A 14181-nucleotide genomic window follows, 5' to 3' on the forward strand; every position below is an offset into this window, starting at 1 on the left:
TCAAATAAAATAATCAGTCAATGTCCCCAAATCAATGGTTAAAATGTCATACACACCTGTGAGAATAATTTTACCATCAAATTGGGGACATATTGTTGCAATGGTGTTTACATATTCTATGACTGACTGTGTTCTTTTGTTATAATTGATCAATGTGCTCAGAAAACTGGTTAAAAAGCATATTCATTGGAGTTGGTATTTTGATATTAAATTTGGAACATCTTGCAGCAAAGGTATTAAGAATGATGATGACTGTGATTTCAAATAAAATAATCAGTCAATGTCCCCAAATTAATGGTTAAAATGTCATACACACCTGTGAGAATAATTTTACCATCAAATTGGGGACATATCGTTGCAATGGTGTTTACATATTCTATGACTGACTGTGTTATTTTGTTATAATTGATCAATGTGCTCAGGAAACTGCTTAAGAAGCATAATTATTGTGATTGATATTTTGGCATTAAATTTGGAACATCTTGCAGCAAAGGTATTAAGAATGATGATGACTGTGATTTCAAATAAAATAATCAGTCAATGTCCCCAAATTAATGGTTAAAATATCATACACACCTGTGAGAATAATTTTACCATCAAATTGGGGACATATTGTTGCAATGGTGTTGACATTGTCTATGACTGACTGTGTTCTTCTGTTTTAATTGGTCAATGTGCTCAGAAAACTTCTTAAAAAGCATATTCATTGGAGTTGATATTTTGGCATTAAATTTGGAACATCTTGCAGCAATGGTATTTAGAATGATCATGACTTTTATCTCAAATAAAATAATCAGTCAATGTCCCCAAATCAATGGTTAAAATATCATACACACCTGTGAGAATAATTTTACCATCAAATTGGGGACATATCGTTGCAAGGGTGTTGACATATTCTAAGACTGACTGTGTTGTTTTGTTATAATTAGTCAATGTCCTCAGGAAGCTGCTTAAGAAGCATATTCATTGGGGTTGATATTCTGGCATTAAATTTGAAACATCGTGCAGCAAAGGTATTAGGAATGATGATGACTGTGATATCAAATAAAATAATCAGTCAGTGTCCCCAAATCAATGGTAAAAATATCATACACACCTGCGATAATTTTTCTACAACCAATATGGGGATATCATTTCACGATAAAATTTCTACTAATTTGTTAAACTAATGGTTACAAACTTGCTGATTAAAATACCAAACATTCCCTTGTGTTCATATTGCCCTCTAAATAGTTGATGGGGAAAAGTACAGACTCCCTATTAGACTAGCATTGAGCGAATTTATGATATCGTGTGCACTTGTAATAGTTTGTCAATTGTACCTAAATAACGAATATACTTGTATACTAATACAAACACACTTTTCTTTTATGTTTACATCATACATCAGAAAAATTGTATGACAACATATTTGAGACTATTTTTGACGGTTTGCAGTTACAATAACTGGCCAGTTACTTTAAAAAACATTGACTGTAGTATCATACATAATTTGGATGACGTACACGCCTTCAAATTGAACAAAGTTTATTTCAATAGTACCGAGATAGCTCAAATCAGTGTGTGCAGTGGTAGTATTTATTTAACACTCCCAAGCTAATGGTTAAATTATTTTGCATACTTTTGGTCATATCTGCACTAAAAATTGAGTCAATCTTGTTATTAAACGCTTGAATAGATTACAATTAAATGTATGGTTTTTGCAAAGATGGGCAACTCAATATATATTTTTTTTAATGTAATAGAAGGCAAATTTTTGGTACGGATAACACGTTTTATTAAACATAATGATATTTTTATAAGGTAAAAGTTATTGGGCTTACATTAGGCATATTAGAGATACCAATGCTTCATTTCCAAAGCTTGATTCTAATGTGTCTCCGCCTATGCTTGGCTTTTCATGCATGGCTTACAAACAAAGGAATTGCGCAAAAATTTAAATTAAAAGTGGTAATCATCGTGTGCAACCAAACAGAAAAGTACGACTAAAATTAACTATATCCAAATTTATTTGGCTTCCTGATTTAAAAAAAATACTACTCACATTTGCTTGCCTGGTTATTTTTACTTTTGTTTAAAAAAGTTAACTCATGATCGCGCATTGTAAATTTTCTGATGGCTGCTCTTGGTAGTGATAAATGAGATGTAGCAAAATACTTTATCGATTATAGTAATTAAATTTGTTGCCTATTCAGGGCTTAAGAGTTCTATGAAAACTATGTTAAAATGTTTACCTTGAACATACTCGCGTTAAATGTTGAAAAGTCTTAAATCTAGATAGGCATCAGCCTGCAACCCAGGCCTGGCTGTTTGCAATTCAAAACCTAACTTGAACAGATCACCGTAAATTCTGTGAAGCAAGTGATTACACTGAATTTATTACTAAACATAAAAGTCTAAGGTCGATTCAACCTTTGCGCACTATACATGTGTAGAATTAGTACTTTAAATAGGTTTAATAAAGAACTATCAAACTTCTAAGTTGATATTTGGGGAAAAATTAAGTGATGGATAACTTTTACAAGCACATTTACGAAAGTGTGGTAAAAGTATCACATACCGACAACTCCAAAATGGTTGAAAAAAACAAAAATAAGCCAGAGTTATCTTCTCTACGCAAAAGTCCCCGTTTATTAGATACAAAATTCATACATGTGTGTGAGGTGATGTCCCCAAAGTTAGTGTTAAATTCTCATGAGCTATAACTGAAAAACGGATAAGATGACAGCTCCAAAAATCAGTGCATTTGTAAACCCAACAAAAAATGTTTTAATATGTTATTTTTTAAAGCTCTTAATGATAGATGAAAATTGTCCTCAAAGTGATGGTAAAAATATCGCGTCCCCAATTGCATGCGTCTACAAGACCGCGTGCGTGTGCGTGTGTATTTATTTTCATCAACAGAAACAATACAGAAAAATAAACTGCATATTAGTAAATATATCAGGTTAATTACAAATTAGTGAGAAAATGAAAGAGTATAGCAAGATTCACTCAACCTGAGCACGAGATAATGGTGATGGAGCCATAGGTGCGCTGTAGCCAAGCTAATGTTGCGCAAGCCCCAAAAACAATCAACAGCAGCAGAACAAAGGCAGGCCTCAGCCCACCCTAGTCAGAGAGACAGGAGATAGCGTTTTACTTGTTTTTTAAAGTCAAATTTGTTTACAATTTTCTTCAATCTGTCAGGTAGGTTACTCCAATAAACAGTTGTTTGATATTGAACAGTTTTTTGGAGATATAGAAGTGGTTTTATTCTTTCAACACTTGTTAGTTTTCATGTTTGATGGATTATACGTATCTGCCTCCGTTAACATTTTAGATCATATCATCAGAAAACTCATAGAAAATCATTAGTCATTAATAAAACACAACCACTGGGCTTGTCCGGGATTTGAACCCGGGACCTCTCGCACCCTAAGCGAGAATCATACTCCTAGACCAACAAGCCTCCTTGTTTCATTCTTTCATACTTTTCGGATCGGTAGAAAAAATCTTTGGTGATGCAAACATTTATTACTGCCAGGCTATTCCATCCGAAAACTTTCCATTATCGAAAGTTGTTTCCAATTTGCTAATTCTATTTTCAATGTTAGCTTGTCAAAAAGCTAGTCTGCCACCAATACTGATATTCGTACTTTTAAGCATGCCCTGTTTGACAGTTTTTGGTTTAACATCTGAAACCAACCTCTGTATCGTCTAGAACAGGTTTAACAGTTATTTCATTTATTTGCTGGCAATTGCATGTAATATATCTTGAGCACATCCTATTATTTAGGCTATCTGACTTTATCCTTATTTAGGCTATCCGACTTTATTCTGAAGTGGTTTTATTCTTTCAACAACTTTTAATTTTCATGTTCGATGGAATATTCATATCTGCCTCTGATAACACTTTTTCATCATATCATTAGAAAACTCATAGAAAACTGCTAGTCATTAATAAAACAAAACCATTGGGCTTGTCCCGGATTTGAACCCAGGACCTCTCGCACCCAAAGCGAGAATCATACCCCTAGACCAACAAGCCTTTTTCTTACCTCTAACTTTGCCTTGTTGAGCTAACTTTCTCTCAGATAGGGCATGCATAGTAGTATGAATGTCTGAAACCAGTCCCTATGTATTCTGAAATAGGTTTAACAGCCAAAGCGTTTACTTACTAGCAATTGTATGTAATACATCCTGATCACAGACCATTATTTAGGCTATCCGACTTTACCCTGAAGTGTGTGTGTGTGCATGTGCGTGTGCGTGTGTGTGTGTGCGTGTGTGCGTGTGCGTGTGCGTGTGTGGGTGTATTTATTTTCAACAACAGAAACAATATAGAAAAATAAACTGCATATTAGTAAATATATCAGGTTAATTACAAATTAGTGAGAAAATGAAAAGAGTATAGCAAAATTCACTCAACCTGAGCACGAGATAATGATGATGGAGCCATAGTTGCGCTGTAGCCCAGCCAATGTTGCGCAAGCCCCAAAAACAGTCAACAGCAGCAGAACAAAGGCAGGCCTCAGCCCACCCTAATCAGAGAGACAGGAGATAGCGTTTTACTTGTTTTTTAAAGTCAAATTTGTTTACAGTTTTCTTCAATCTGTCAGGTAGGTTACTCCAATAAACAGTTGTTTGATATTGAATAGTTTTTTGGAGATATAGAAGTGGTTTTATTCTTTCAACACCTTTTAGTTTTCATGTTCGATGGATTATTCGTATCTGCCTCCGTTAACATTTTTTGATTATATCATCAGAAAACTCATAAAAAACCGTTATTTATTAATAAAGCAAAACCATTGGGCTTGTCCAAGATTTGAACCCCGGACCAACGAGCCTCCTCGTTTCATTCTTTCATACTTTTCGGGTCGCTAGAAAAAAATATTGGTGATGCAAAGATTTTTTACTGCCAATCTATTCTACCCGAAAACTTTCTATTATCGAAAGTTGTTTCCAATTTGCTTAAATTCTATTTTCAATGTTAGCTTTTCAAACTGCTAGTCTGCCGCCCGTACTGATGTTCGTACTTTTAGGCATGCCCTGTTTGGCAATTTTTGGTTTAACATCTGAAACCAGTCTCTGTGTCATCTATAACAGGTTTAATAGCTATCTCATTTATTTGCTAGCAATTGCATGTAATATATCTTGAGCACATCCTATTATTTAGGCTATCCGACTTTATCCTGAAGTGGTTTTATTCTTTCAACACCTTTTAATTTTCATGTTTGATGGAATATTCGTATCTGTTCCCGTTAACATTTTTGATCATATTTTCAGCAAACTCATAGAAACCTGTTAGCCATTATTAAAACAAAACCACTGGGCTTGTCCGGGATTTGAACCCGGGACCTCTCGCACCCTAAGCGAGAATCATACCCCTAGACCAACAAGCCTCCTTGTTTCATTCTTTCATACATTTCGGATCGGTAGAAAAAATCTTTGGTGATGCAAACATTTATTACTGCCGGGCTATTCCACCCGAAAACTTTCCATTGTCGAAAGTTGTTTCCAATTTGCTAATTCTATTTTCAATGTTAGCTTGTCAAAAAGCTAGTCTGCCACCAATACTGATATTCGTACTTTTAAGCATGCCCTGTTTGAATGTTTTTGGTTTAACATCTGAAACCAACCTCTGTATCGTCTAGAACAGGTTTAACAGTTATTTCATTTATTTACTTGCAATTGCATGTAATATATCTTGAGCACTTCCCATTATTTAGGCTATCCGACTTTATTCTGAAGTGGTTTTATTCTTTCAACACCTTTTAATTTTCATGTTCGATGGAATATTCATATCTGCCTCTGATAACACTTTTTCATCATATCATTAGAAAACTCATAGAAAAATGCTAGTCATTAATAAAACAAAACCATTGGGCTTGTCCGGGATATGACCCCGAGACCTCTCACACCCAAAGCGAGAATCATACCCCTAGACCAACAAGCCTCTTTCTTACTTCTAACTTTGCCTTGTTGAACTAAAAATCCCTCAGTCAGGGCATGCATAGAAGTATGAATGTCTGAATCCAGTCCCTATGTATTCTGAAATAGGTTTAACAGCCATAGCATTTATTTACTAGCAATTGTATGTAATACATCCTGATCACAGACCATTATTTAGGCTATCCGACTTTACCCTGAAGTGTGTGTGTGCGTGTGTGTGTATTTATTTTCATCAACAGAAACAATATAGAAAAATAAACTGCATATTGGTAAATAAATCAGGTTAATTACAAATTAGTGAGAAAATGAAAAGAGTATAGCAAAATTCACTCAACCTGAGCACGAGATAATGATGATGGAGCCATAAGTGCGCTGTAGCCCAGCTAATGTTGCGCAAGCCCCAAAAACAGTCAACAGCAGCAGAACAAAGGCAGGCCTCAGCCCACCCTAGTCAGAGAGACAGGAGATAGCGTTTTACTTGTTTTTTAAAGTCAAATTTGTTTACAGTTTTCTTCAATCTGTCAGGTAGGTTATTCCAATAAACAGTTGTTTGATATTGAATAGTTTTTTGGAGATATAGAAGTGGTTTTATTCTTTCAACACCTTTTAGTTTTCATGTTCGATGGATTATTCGTATCTGCCTCCGTTAACATTTTTTGATTATATCATCAGAAAACTCATAAAAAACCGTTATTCATTAACCATTTCAGTCATACAAGCCTCTGTGGAGGCTTGGAGTTGTCTGCACACAGTCCTCCTAGCCTCTGTAGAGGCTTTAGTGTAACTCTATTTGGCATAGACTAATTTCAGCCTTTGTCCAATCCAAATGAAGTCTTAGAGTAGCCAACCAATAAGAAGAGATGCTAAGCTTCCCTTATTGGCTAATATTGAACCATGTTACAATGAAAGTTTTCTGAGTAAAGGCCAATGAAAATATACGGAAGGAAACTCACAACTACGCGGCCATTTTTGATTGTTGAAAGTTGTAACATTTTGAAGTGCTGGGTTATTTATGGATTTTTCTAATGATTTTGAGTATGATTCAGATGATTTTGTGGACAATGCTACTGGAGCTCATCCTAGAACAAGGGGCATTGTTTTTGATGCTGATACTGGTGATGATGACTCACAATTAGGTGCTGATTTCGACTCGGATTCAGATTTTGATCAGCTGGACTCAAATTCTACTAGTACTGCTACTACTAGTAGACCTACTAGTACAACTGATACTGGAGCTGCTAGTACTAGTACTGCTACCAACATTCCTACTGGAGCCTCTGGTGATGACGGTAGTTCAGGAAATCTGGCAGCACCAGGTTATCTGGGATTCATCCTGTCTGACTTGGATAATACCCCAACACCCACGTTCGATTGGCAGCCTACTGAGAAAGTAATGTGCAGCCCTAACTTTGACCCAGCTGCACCACATGGACCAACAAGAGTAATGCCTGCTGATTCAAAGCCAGCTGACTTCTTCATGCTGTTCTACGATGAGAAACTTTTACAATCAGTTTGTGATTTCACGAACGAGAATGCTGCCAGACGAAAGATAAGCGAGAGTACCATCCACAGCGGTTATGGAAAGTGGACTAAACTCGAGACAGACGAACTCCGAGCGTTCTACGCGCTCCGAGCATTCATAGAAATGTTCTGCAAGGATAGGCAGCGAAGTATCTGGAGACCGCAGTACGAGCTTCTCCAGATGCCTAAAGCTTCAACTGTCATGTCATTACGACGGTATGACCAGATAAAACGTTACCTGCATTACTGTAATGAAGTGACGTCAATTCAGGATCGTAGCCATCCTGAATACGACAGACTTTACAAAATCAGGTTCCTCATCAACCACATGAAAGAGCGATTCACAGCAGAGTACTCTCCCTCCCAGGATCTGTCAGTAGACGAGTGCATGATTCCTTTTCGGGGTCGCTGGAGTGGGAAATGTTACGACTCCTCAAAGCCAATCAAATGGGGAGTGAAAGTCTGGATGGCGTGTTGTGCTTCCAGCGGATATGCGCTAAACCTAGATGTCTATTCTGGGAAGGACAGAGACTTTGAGGACTTGACCACAGTGAAAAACTCTGCCGCAGTAGTACTGAAACTAGTTCAAAGTTACTGGGGTCGAGGCTACCATGTAGTTACTGATCGCTACTACACGTCACCTTATCTTCTCCACTGGCTACGTGAGCTTCAGATGTATGGTACTGGTACATGTATGACCAACCGAAAGGAGTACCCGAAACAGCTAATAGCCACCAAAGCGGAAGCTCGGAGGTTGGAGCAAGGGGATTCTAAGTGGCTCCAGTGTGCGAAAACAGGAATTGTAGCAACCCGCTGGAATGACAAGAAACCGATCTACTTCCTGTCAAACTATGTCAGAGCTGAGCTGTAATCCGTAGAAATAAGAAAGGTGAGAAGCTGACAGTGAAGGCCACACCATCCGTCATCGTATACAATCAGATGATGGGTGGTGTGGACCTCAATGATAAAATGGCAAGACTCGATCGCTCTCGAAAGTCATATAAGTGGTACACGCGAATCGACCGCAAATGCTTTCACTGGTCCCTGTACAACGCTTATGTGCTCTATAAGCATGGCCAGGAAAAGCCGATGGAATTCAGAGACTTTGTCCTGCAGATACTGACGACATGGATAGGTGAAAAGTCATTCTCTCAACAGTCAACTAGGACAAACACACCAGCTGCCACTCCCAACAATCCGGAGATACGTCTAGACATGAGCAAACTACACTGTCCCGAGTGGCCTACTAATGGGTCAAAAGATCACCGCTGTGCAGTCTGCCAGAAAAAGTATCTGATAGAATCGCAGCAAAATCCAAAGAAGGCTTACAAAGACTTACAACACAAATCAGTCAAGAGTTCAATTCGGTGTGAAACCTGCAACGTGTACTTGTGCATCAAACGCCGTTCAGACTGCTGGAAAGCGTACCATACCAGAGTTCAGTATTGGAAGTGAAAATCTCGAACATTTCCTCTTTTTTTGCAACTTCGTCAATCCTCTGTTATGTTTTCAGTCATGTCATAATAATAAAAATAATGTCTTTGAAATCATGTACCATTGTGTTTTTGTCAAATTTTTATATTCACCAAGTTTGACAGTCTATACATTCTTCAGTAATTGAGCTACAATTTTGCTACTTATACCATTAGAAAGCCCAAAGATTTCTGATTTGAATGAATATAGGTGTTCTTGTAAGAAAAGTTACTCCCAGATGGTCTAAATGACAATATTGTAAAATGAGACATAAACCTTCACTCTAACAATGAGAATGGAGAATAATTAGATAATTGCTTAATGGCTTGGGGACTGAAATGGTTAATAAAACAAAACCATTGGGCTTGTCCGGGATTTGAACCCGGGACCAACGAGCCTCCTCGTTTCATTCTTTCATACTTTTCGGGTCGCTAGAAAAAATTTTTGGTGATGCAAAGATTTTTTACTGCCAATCTATTCTACCCGAAAACTTTCCATTATCGAAAGTTGTTTCCAATTTGCTTAAATTCTATTTTCAATGTTAGCTTTTCAAATTGCTAGTCTGCCGCCCATACTGACATTCGTACTTTTAGGCATGCCCTGTTTGACAATTTTTGGTTTAACATCTGAAACCAGTCTCTGTATCGTCTAGAACAGGTTTAACAGCTATCTCATTTATTTGCTAGCAATTGCATGTAATATATCTTGAGCACATCCCATTATTTAGGCTATTCGACTTTACCCTGAAGTGGTTTTATTTTTTCAATACTTTTTAGTTTTCATGTTTGATGGAATATTCATATCTGTTCCCGTTAACATTTTTGATCATATTTTCAGCAAACTCATAGAAAACTGTTAGCCATTAACAAAACATAACTTTTGGGCTTGTCCGGGATTTGAACCCGGGACCTCTCGCACCCGAAGCGAGAATCATACCCCTAGACCAACAAGCCTCTTTCTTCCTTCTAACTTTGCCCTGTTGAACTAAAAATCCCTCAGATAGGGCTTGCATAGAAGTACGAATGTCTGAAATCAGTCCCTATGTATTCTGAATTAGGTTTAACAGCCATAGCGTTTATTTACTAGCAATTGTATGTAATACATCCTGAGTACAGACCATTATTTAGGCTATCTGACTTTACCCTGAACCGGTTTTATTCTTTCAACACCTTTTAGTTTTCATGTTCGATGGAAGATCCGTATCTGCCTCTGATAACACTTTTTCATCGTATCATCAGAAAACTCATAGAAAACTGTTAGTCATTAATAAAACACAACCATTGGGCTTGTCAGGGATTTGAACCCGGGACCTCTCGCACCCGAAGCGAGAATCATACCCCTAGACCAACAAGCCTCCTTGTTTCATTCTCTCATACTTTTCGGATCGGTAGAAAAGAATTTTGGTGATGCAAAGATTTTTTACTGCCAATCTATTCTACCCCAAAACTTTCCATTATCGAAAGTTGTTTCCAATTTGCTTAAATTCTATTTTCAATGTTAGCTTTTCAAATTGCTAGTCTGCCGCCCGTACTGATGTTCGTACTTTTAGGCATGCCCTGTTTGACAACTTTTGGTTTAAAGATGTAGTTGCGTCAAAAATGAAATTAGGACCCATAAAAGGCTAAAACATCAGCTACAATTTGATGCCATTTTTGTCTTTGTAGACCAACCCTGTCCAGAGATATATGCGTTTGAATGAGGCCCTCTGTTAAAAAGCTCACGTTCCAGCGGGTGCCAATTTCATGACGTAACAAGCTTGCTATCTGAAACGAAACCACGAGCGATAAAAATGAGGTCGATTCGTTAGCCAATCATGCGTGCGAAATTTTTATATAGGCCGTAATAAATGTTATCACTCGTAAAACGCGTTGTCTGTGGTCTCGAAGATTCTCATCATAGAGAATTCATTCTCATTGTTTCTGATTCAACGCGTTTCAACAATTACTAAGTTATACATAGTTTTAAAATGGCTTCAAGTTCGAGCGACCGCTACTCAGAGTTTTCTGAGCAACTTTAAGTAAAATATTAGAGTAGACAGCCTATGACCAAAGCTGACAGGCATCAGCAGCGTTTTGCTGCAGAAGAAGACAGAATAGAGGTAAATTAACTTAGAGTCTTCTATACTTTAGTAAATGTAATATTTTTTATAGTCATAAATACATGTACTAATTAATAAAATGATAATTCTTTGCTATCTCCAATCATCGTTTCATAGCTTATCTGCCGTTTTACCTAGCTATAATATTTTTTTCGAATTTTCTTTGGTAAATTAGAGTCATGATTACAAATTATTTTCACTCGTTGGAAGTGGGTAAAATCGATTGATCATTGCAAATCTTTAATTTCCAGAACCAAAGCTTCGAATCGTTGGCTTGGCGTACTTGCGCCTTTATTAAATGTTTATTCGTTTTTAAAATTACACTCGCAATCTATTCAACTCCCAATTTGGAAGCTGTCAATAGATACGCTTTAGAATGACATATCTATGAATGACATATTTATTGCATCTACTTTGTTTACATTTACTTGTTTTACTGATTACAGAATGTTTATGTCGTCCCACCAGCCGAAGAAGCTTTGTCAGTGTGGAAACTGCCATAAAGGAGAAAGCGAGAATTGAATGCGTGCTGGATGATGTTTTGTTTGAGTTTGTTGCAGTAGATGAATTTGTCTTATTGTATCAGCTAATACTATGTGAGTGGCCACGACTTGATGAATATCTTTAATAAAAGCTTTATGCCGAGATGAAAATATTTTTGCTTGTAAAAATTATATAATAAAATAATATTGTTAAAGATAATGCAAAACATGATTTGCAGAATATTGTAGTGAATCGGATATGGTATATGGGTGTCCACAGAACTGGAGAATGTGAGTTCAAATCCAGTTTGCAGCAGACTTCTCATCCTTAAAACTCTATCCCTGTCTATATTCTTTTCAAAGAGGTGGCTTGCTTATTTCATTAATTTAGTATTCGGTAAGAATACTACTAGCAATGATATACAGCAATGTATACAGCTGTATATCATTGCTACTAGTAAGAAACTAGTACGTAGGCAATATGTAATAGGCGACATAATGTGGGCGGGGCTTATGGGAGGCTGTATAGGGTAGCTGCAAAACTGCTGATACAAAGACCGCGTTCAACATAAAGTGACTTGACAGAATTACCGTAGACCGGTAGAATTGGTAGTCGGTACCCAAATGTTTAAACAACATTTGGAGAAAGTGAGTAGAACAAATTTTCAATTTTCGTTATTTGAGGCCTTTGAAACATTCATAATAATGCATCTGTAGCAGGATTTAAAATTTTATTCTAGCTAACATGAGCAAATACAAAATAAGATATATGCCAATAGAGCCGCGTTAGACTAGACTTTTATCGCAAATAGCCGATGTGAATACGAGAGATAGAGACAGGTTGCCAAACGCGTGACATCATTTTTGGCGAGGCTGGGCACGTTTTTGTGGCCTGAGCGTTTTTACGGCGATCAGATTTTTTCGGTTTTAATCTTCAAATATCTTGGCAATGCGATCGCGTAACACAACAAACAACATATCAACTGATAGAGAAAAAAAAATGCTTTCTTTTAAAATCAACTTAAATTTTGACGCAACTACATCTTTAACATCTGAAACCAGTCTCTGTGTCATCTATAACAGGTTTAATAGCTATCTCATTTGTTTGCTAGCAATTGCATGTAATATATCTTGAGCACATCCTATTATTTAGGCTATCCGACTTTATCCTGAAGTGGTTTTATTTTTTCAACACCTTTTAATTTTCATGTTTGATGGAATATTCGTATCTGTTCCCATTAACATTTTTGATCATATTTTCAGCAAACTCATAGAAATCTGTTAGCCATTAATAAAACAAAACCACTGGGCTTGTCCGGGATTTGAACGCGGGACCTCTCGCACCCTAAGCGAGAATCATACCCCTAGACCAACAAGCCTCCTTGTTTCATTCTTTCATACATTTCGGATGGGTAGAAAAAATCTTTGATGATGCAAACATTTATTACTGCCGGGCTATTCCACCCGAAAACTTTCCATTGTCGAAAGTCGTTTCCAATTTGCTAATTCTATTTTCAATGTTAGCTTGTCAAAAAGCTAGTCTGCCACCAATACTGATATTCGTACTTTTAAGCATGCCCTGTTTGACAGTTTTTGGTTTAACATCTGAAACCAACATCTGTATCGTCTAGAACAGGTTTAACAGTTATTTCATTTATTTGCTTGCAATTGCATGTAATATATCTTGAGCACATCCCATTATTTAGGCTATCTGACTTTATCCTTATTTAGGCTATCCGACTTTATTCTGAAGTGGTTTTATTCTTTCAACACCTTTTAATTTTCATGTTCGATGGAATATTCATATCTGCCTCTGATAACACTTTTTCATCATATCATCAGAAAACTCATAGAAAACCGTTAGTCATTAATAAAACAAAACCATTGGGCTTGTCCGGGATTTGAACCCGGGACCAACGAGCCTCTTTGTTTCATTCTTTCATACTTTTCGGGTCGCTAGAAAAAAATTTTGGTGATGCAAAGATTTTTTACTGCCAATCTATTCTACCCGAAAACTTTCCATTATCGAAAGTTGTTTCCAATTTGCTTAAATTCTATTTTCAATGTTAGCTTTTCAAATTGCTAGTCTGCCGCCCATACTGATGTTCGTACTTTTAGGCATGACCTGTTTGACAATTTTTGGCTTAACATCTGAAACCAGTCTCTGTATCGTCTAGAACAGGTTTAACAGCTATCTCATTTATTTGCTAGCAGTTGCATGTAATATATCTTGAGCACAGCCCATAATTTAGGCTATTCGACTTTACCCTGAAGTGGTTTTATTTTTTCAATACTTTTTAGTTTTCATGTTTGATGGAATATTTGTTGAATATGTACTAGTTGTTGACATTGACCAGTCATTATCTTGTATTTGTATATAGCTGTTGTCAGACTCTTTGTTCATATCGGCTTACTCATCTGTTATGTAATTCTTATGTAATAATCCTTTTACTCTCTTGTCTCACTTATGTAGTAAGTCAGTTGCTGTCTAGCTTTCAAATATACAAGAATAACAGGTTATGGGCCCAGACAGGCAACCAAAGAAGCTGTACACGAGTTTGATACCAGAACAAAGACGATCGGCTATTATACTGACTGACCAACGACTGGTGAACCAGGAATTTAACAGTTGATATCAGGAACAGTAAAACAAGGACTACTGAACCAGAACTT

The 14181-nt window shown here is 36.8% G+C and overlaps 1 protein-coding gene and 6 non-coding genes across 7 annotated transcripts; 1 reads left to right on the plus strand and 6 right to left on the minus strand.

Moving 5' to 3' along the window:
* Positions 1 to 3379: 3379 nt before the first annotated feature.
* Positions 3380 to 3451, minus strand: Trnap-agg (transfer RNA proline (anticodon AGG)). Its single transcript has one exon. It is a non-coding gene; the product is annotated as a tRNA-Pro (tRNA).
* A 507-nt stretch (positions 3452 to 3958) lies between these two features.
* On the minus strand, positions 3959 to 4030 carry Trnap-ugg (transfer RNA proline (anticodon UGG)). Its single transcript has one exon. It is a non-coding gene; the product is annotated as a tRNA-Pro (tRNA).
* A 1282-nt stretch (positions 4031 to 5312) lies between these two features.
* Trnap-agg (transfer RNA proline (anticodon AGG)) lies at positions 5313 to 5384 on the minus strand. Its single transcript has one exon. It is a non-coding gene; the product is annotated as a tRNA-Pro (tRNA).
* Positions 5385 to 6946: 1562 nt separating this feature from the next.
* LOC137388542 (piggyBac transposable element-derived protein 4-like) lies at positions 6947 to 8326 on the plus strand. Its single transcript, XM_068075029.1, has one exon. The coding sequence runs from the start codon at positions 6947 to 6949 to the stop codon at positions 8324 to 8326; it is 1380 nt and encodes a 459-aa protein (XP_067931130.1).
* A 1483-nt stretch (positions 8327 to 9809) lies between these two features.
* Trnap-cgg (transfer RNA proline (anticodon CGG)) lies at positions 9810 to 9881 on the minus strand. Its single transcript has one exon. It is a non-coding gene; the product is annotated as a tRNA-Pro (tRNA).
* Positions 9882 to 10210: 329 nt separating this feature from the next.
* Positions 10211 to 10282, minus strand: Trnap-cgg (transfer RNA proline (anticodon CGG)). The gene has a single exon. It is a non-coding gene; the product is annotated as a tRNA-Pro (tRNA).
* Positions 10283 to 12815: 2533 nt separating this feature from the next.
* Trnap-agg (transfer RNA proline (anticodon AGG)) lies at positions 12816 to 12887 on the minus strand. Its single transcript has one exon. It is a non-coding gene; the product is annotated as a tRNA-Pro (tRNA).
* Positions 12888 to 14181: the final 1294 nt, after the last annotated feature.

The sequence above is a fragment of the Watersipora subatra genome, chromosome 1 (assembly GCF_963576615.1).
Source record: "Watersipora subatra chromosome 1, tzWatSuba1.1, whole genome shotgun sequence".
Classification (NCBI taxonomy): domain Eukaryota; kingdom Metazoa; phylum Bryozoa; class Gymnolaemata; order Cheilostomatida; family Watersiporidae; genus Watersipora; species Watersipora subatra.

What these genes read in the sequence shown, in the direction of transcription:
- LOC137388542 (XM_068075029.1), top strand. Translation starts at nt 6,947, where the DNA reads ATGGATTTTTCTAATGATTTTGAGTATGATTCAGATGATTTTGTGGAC.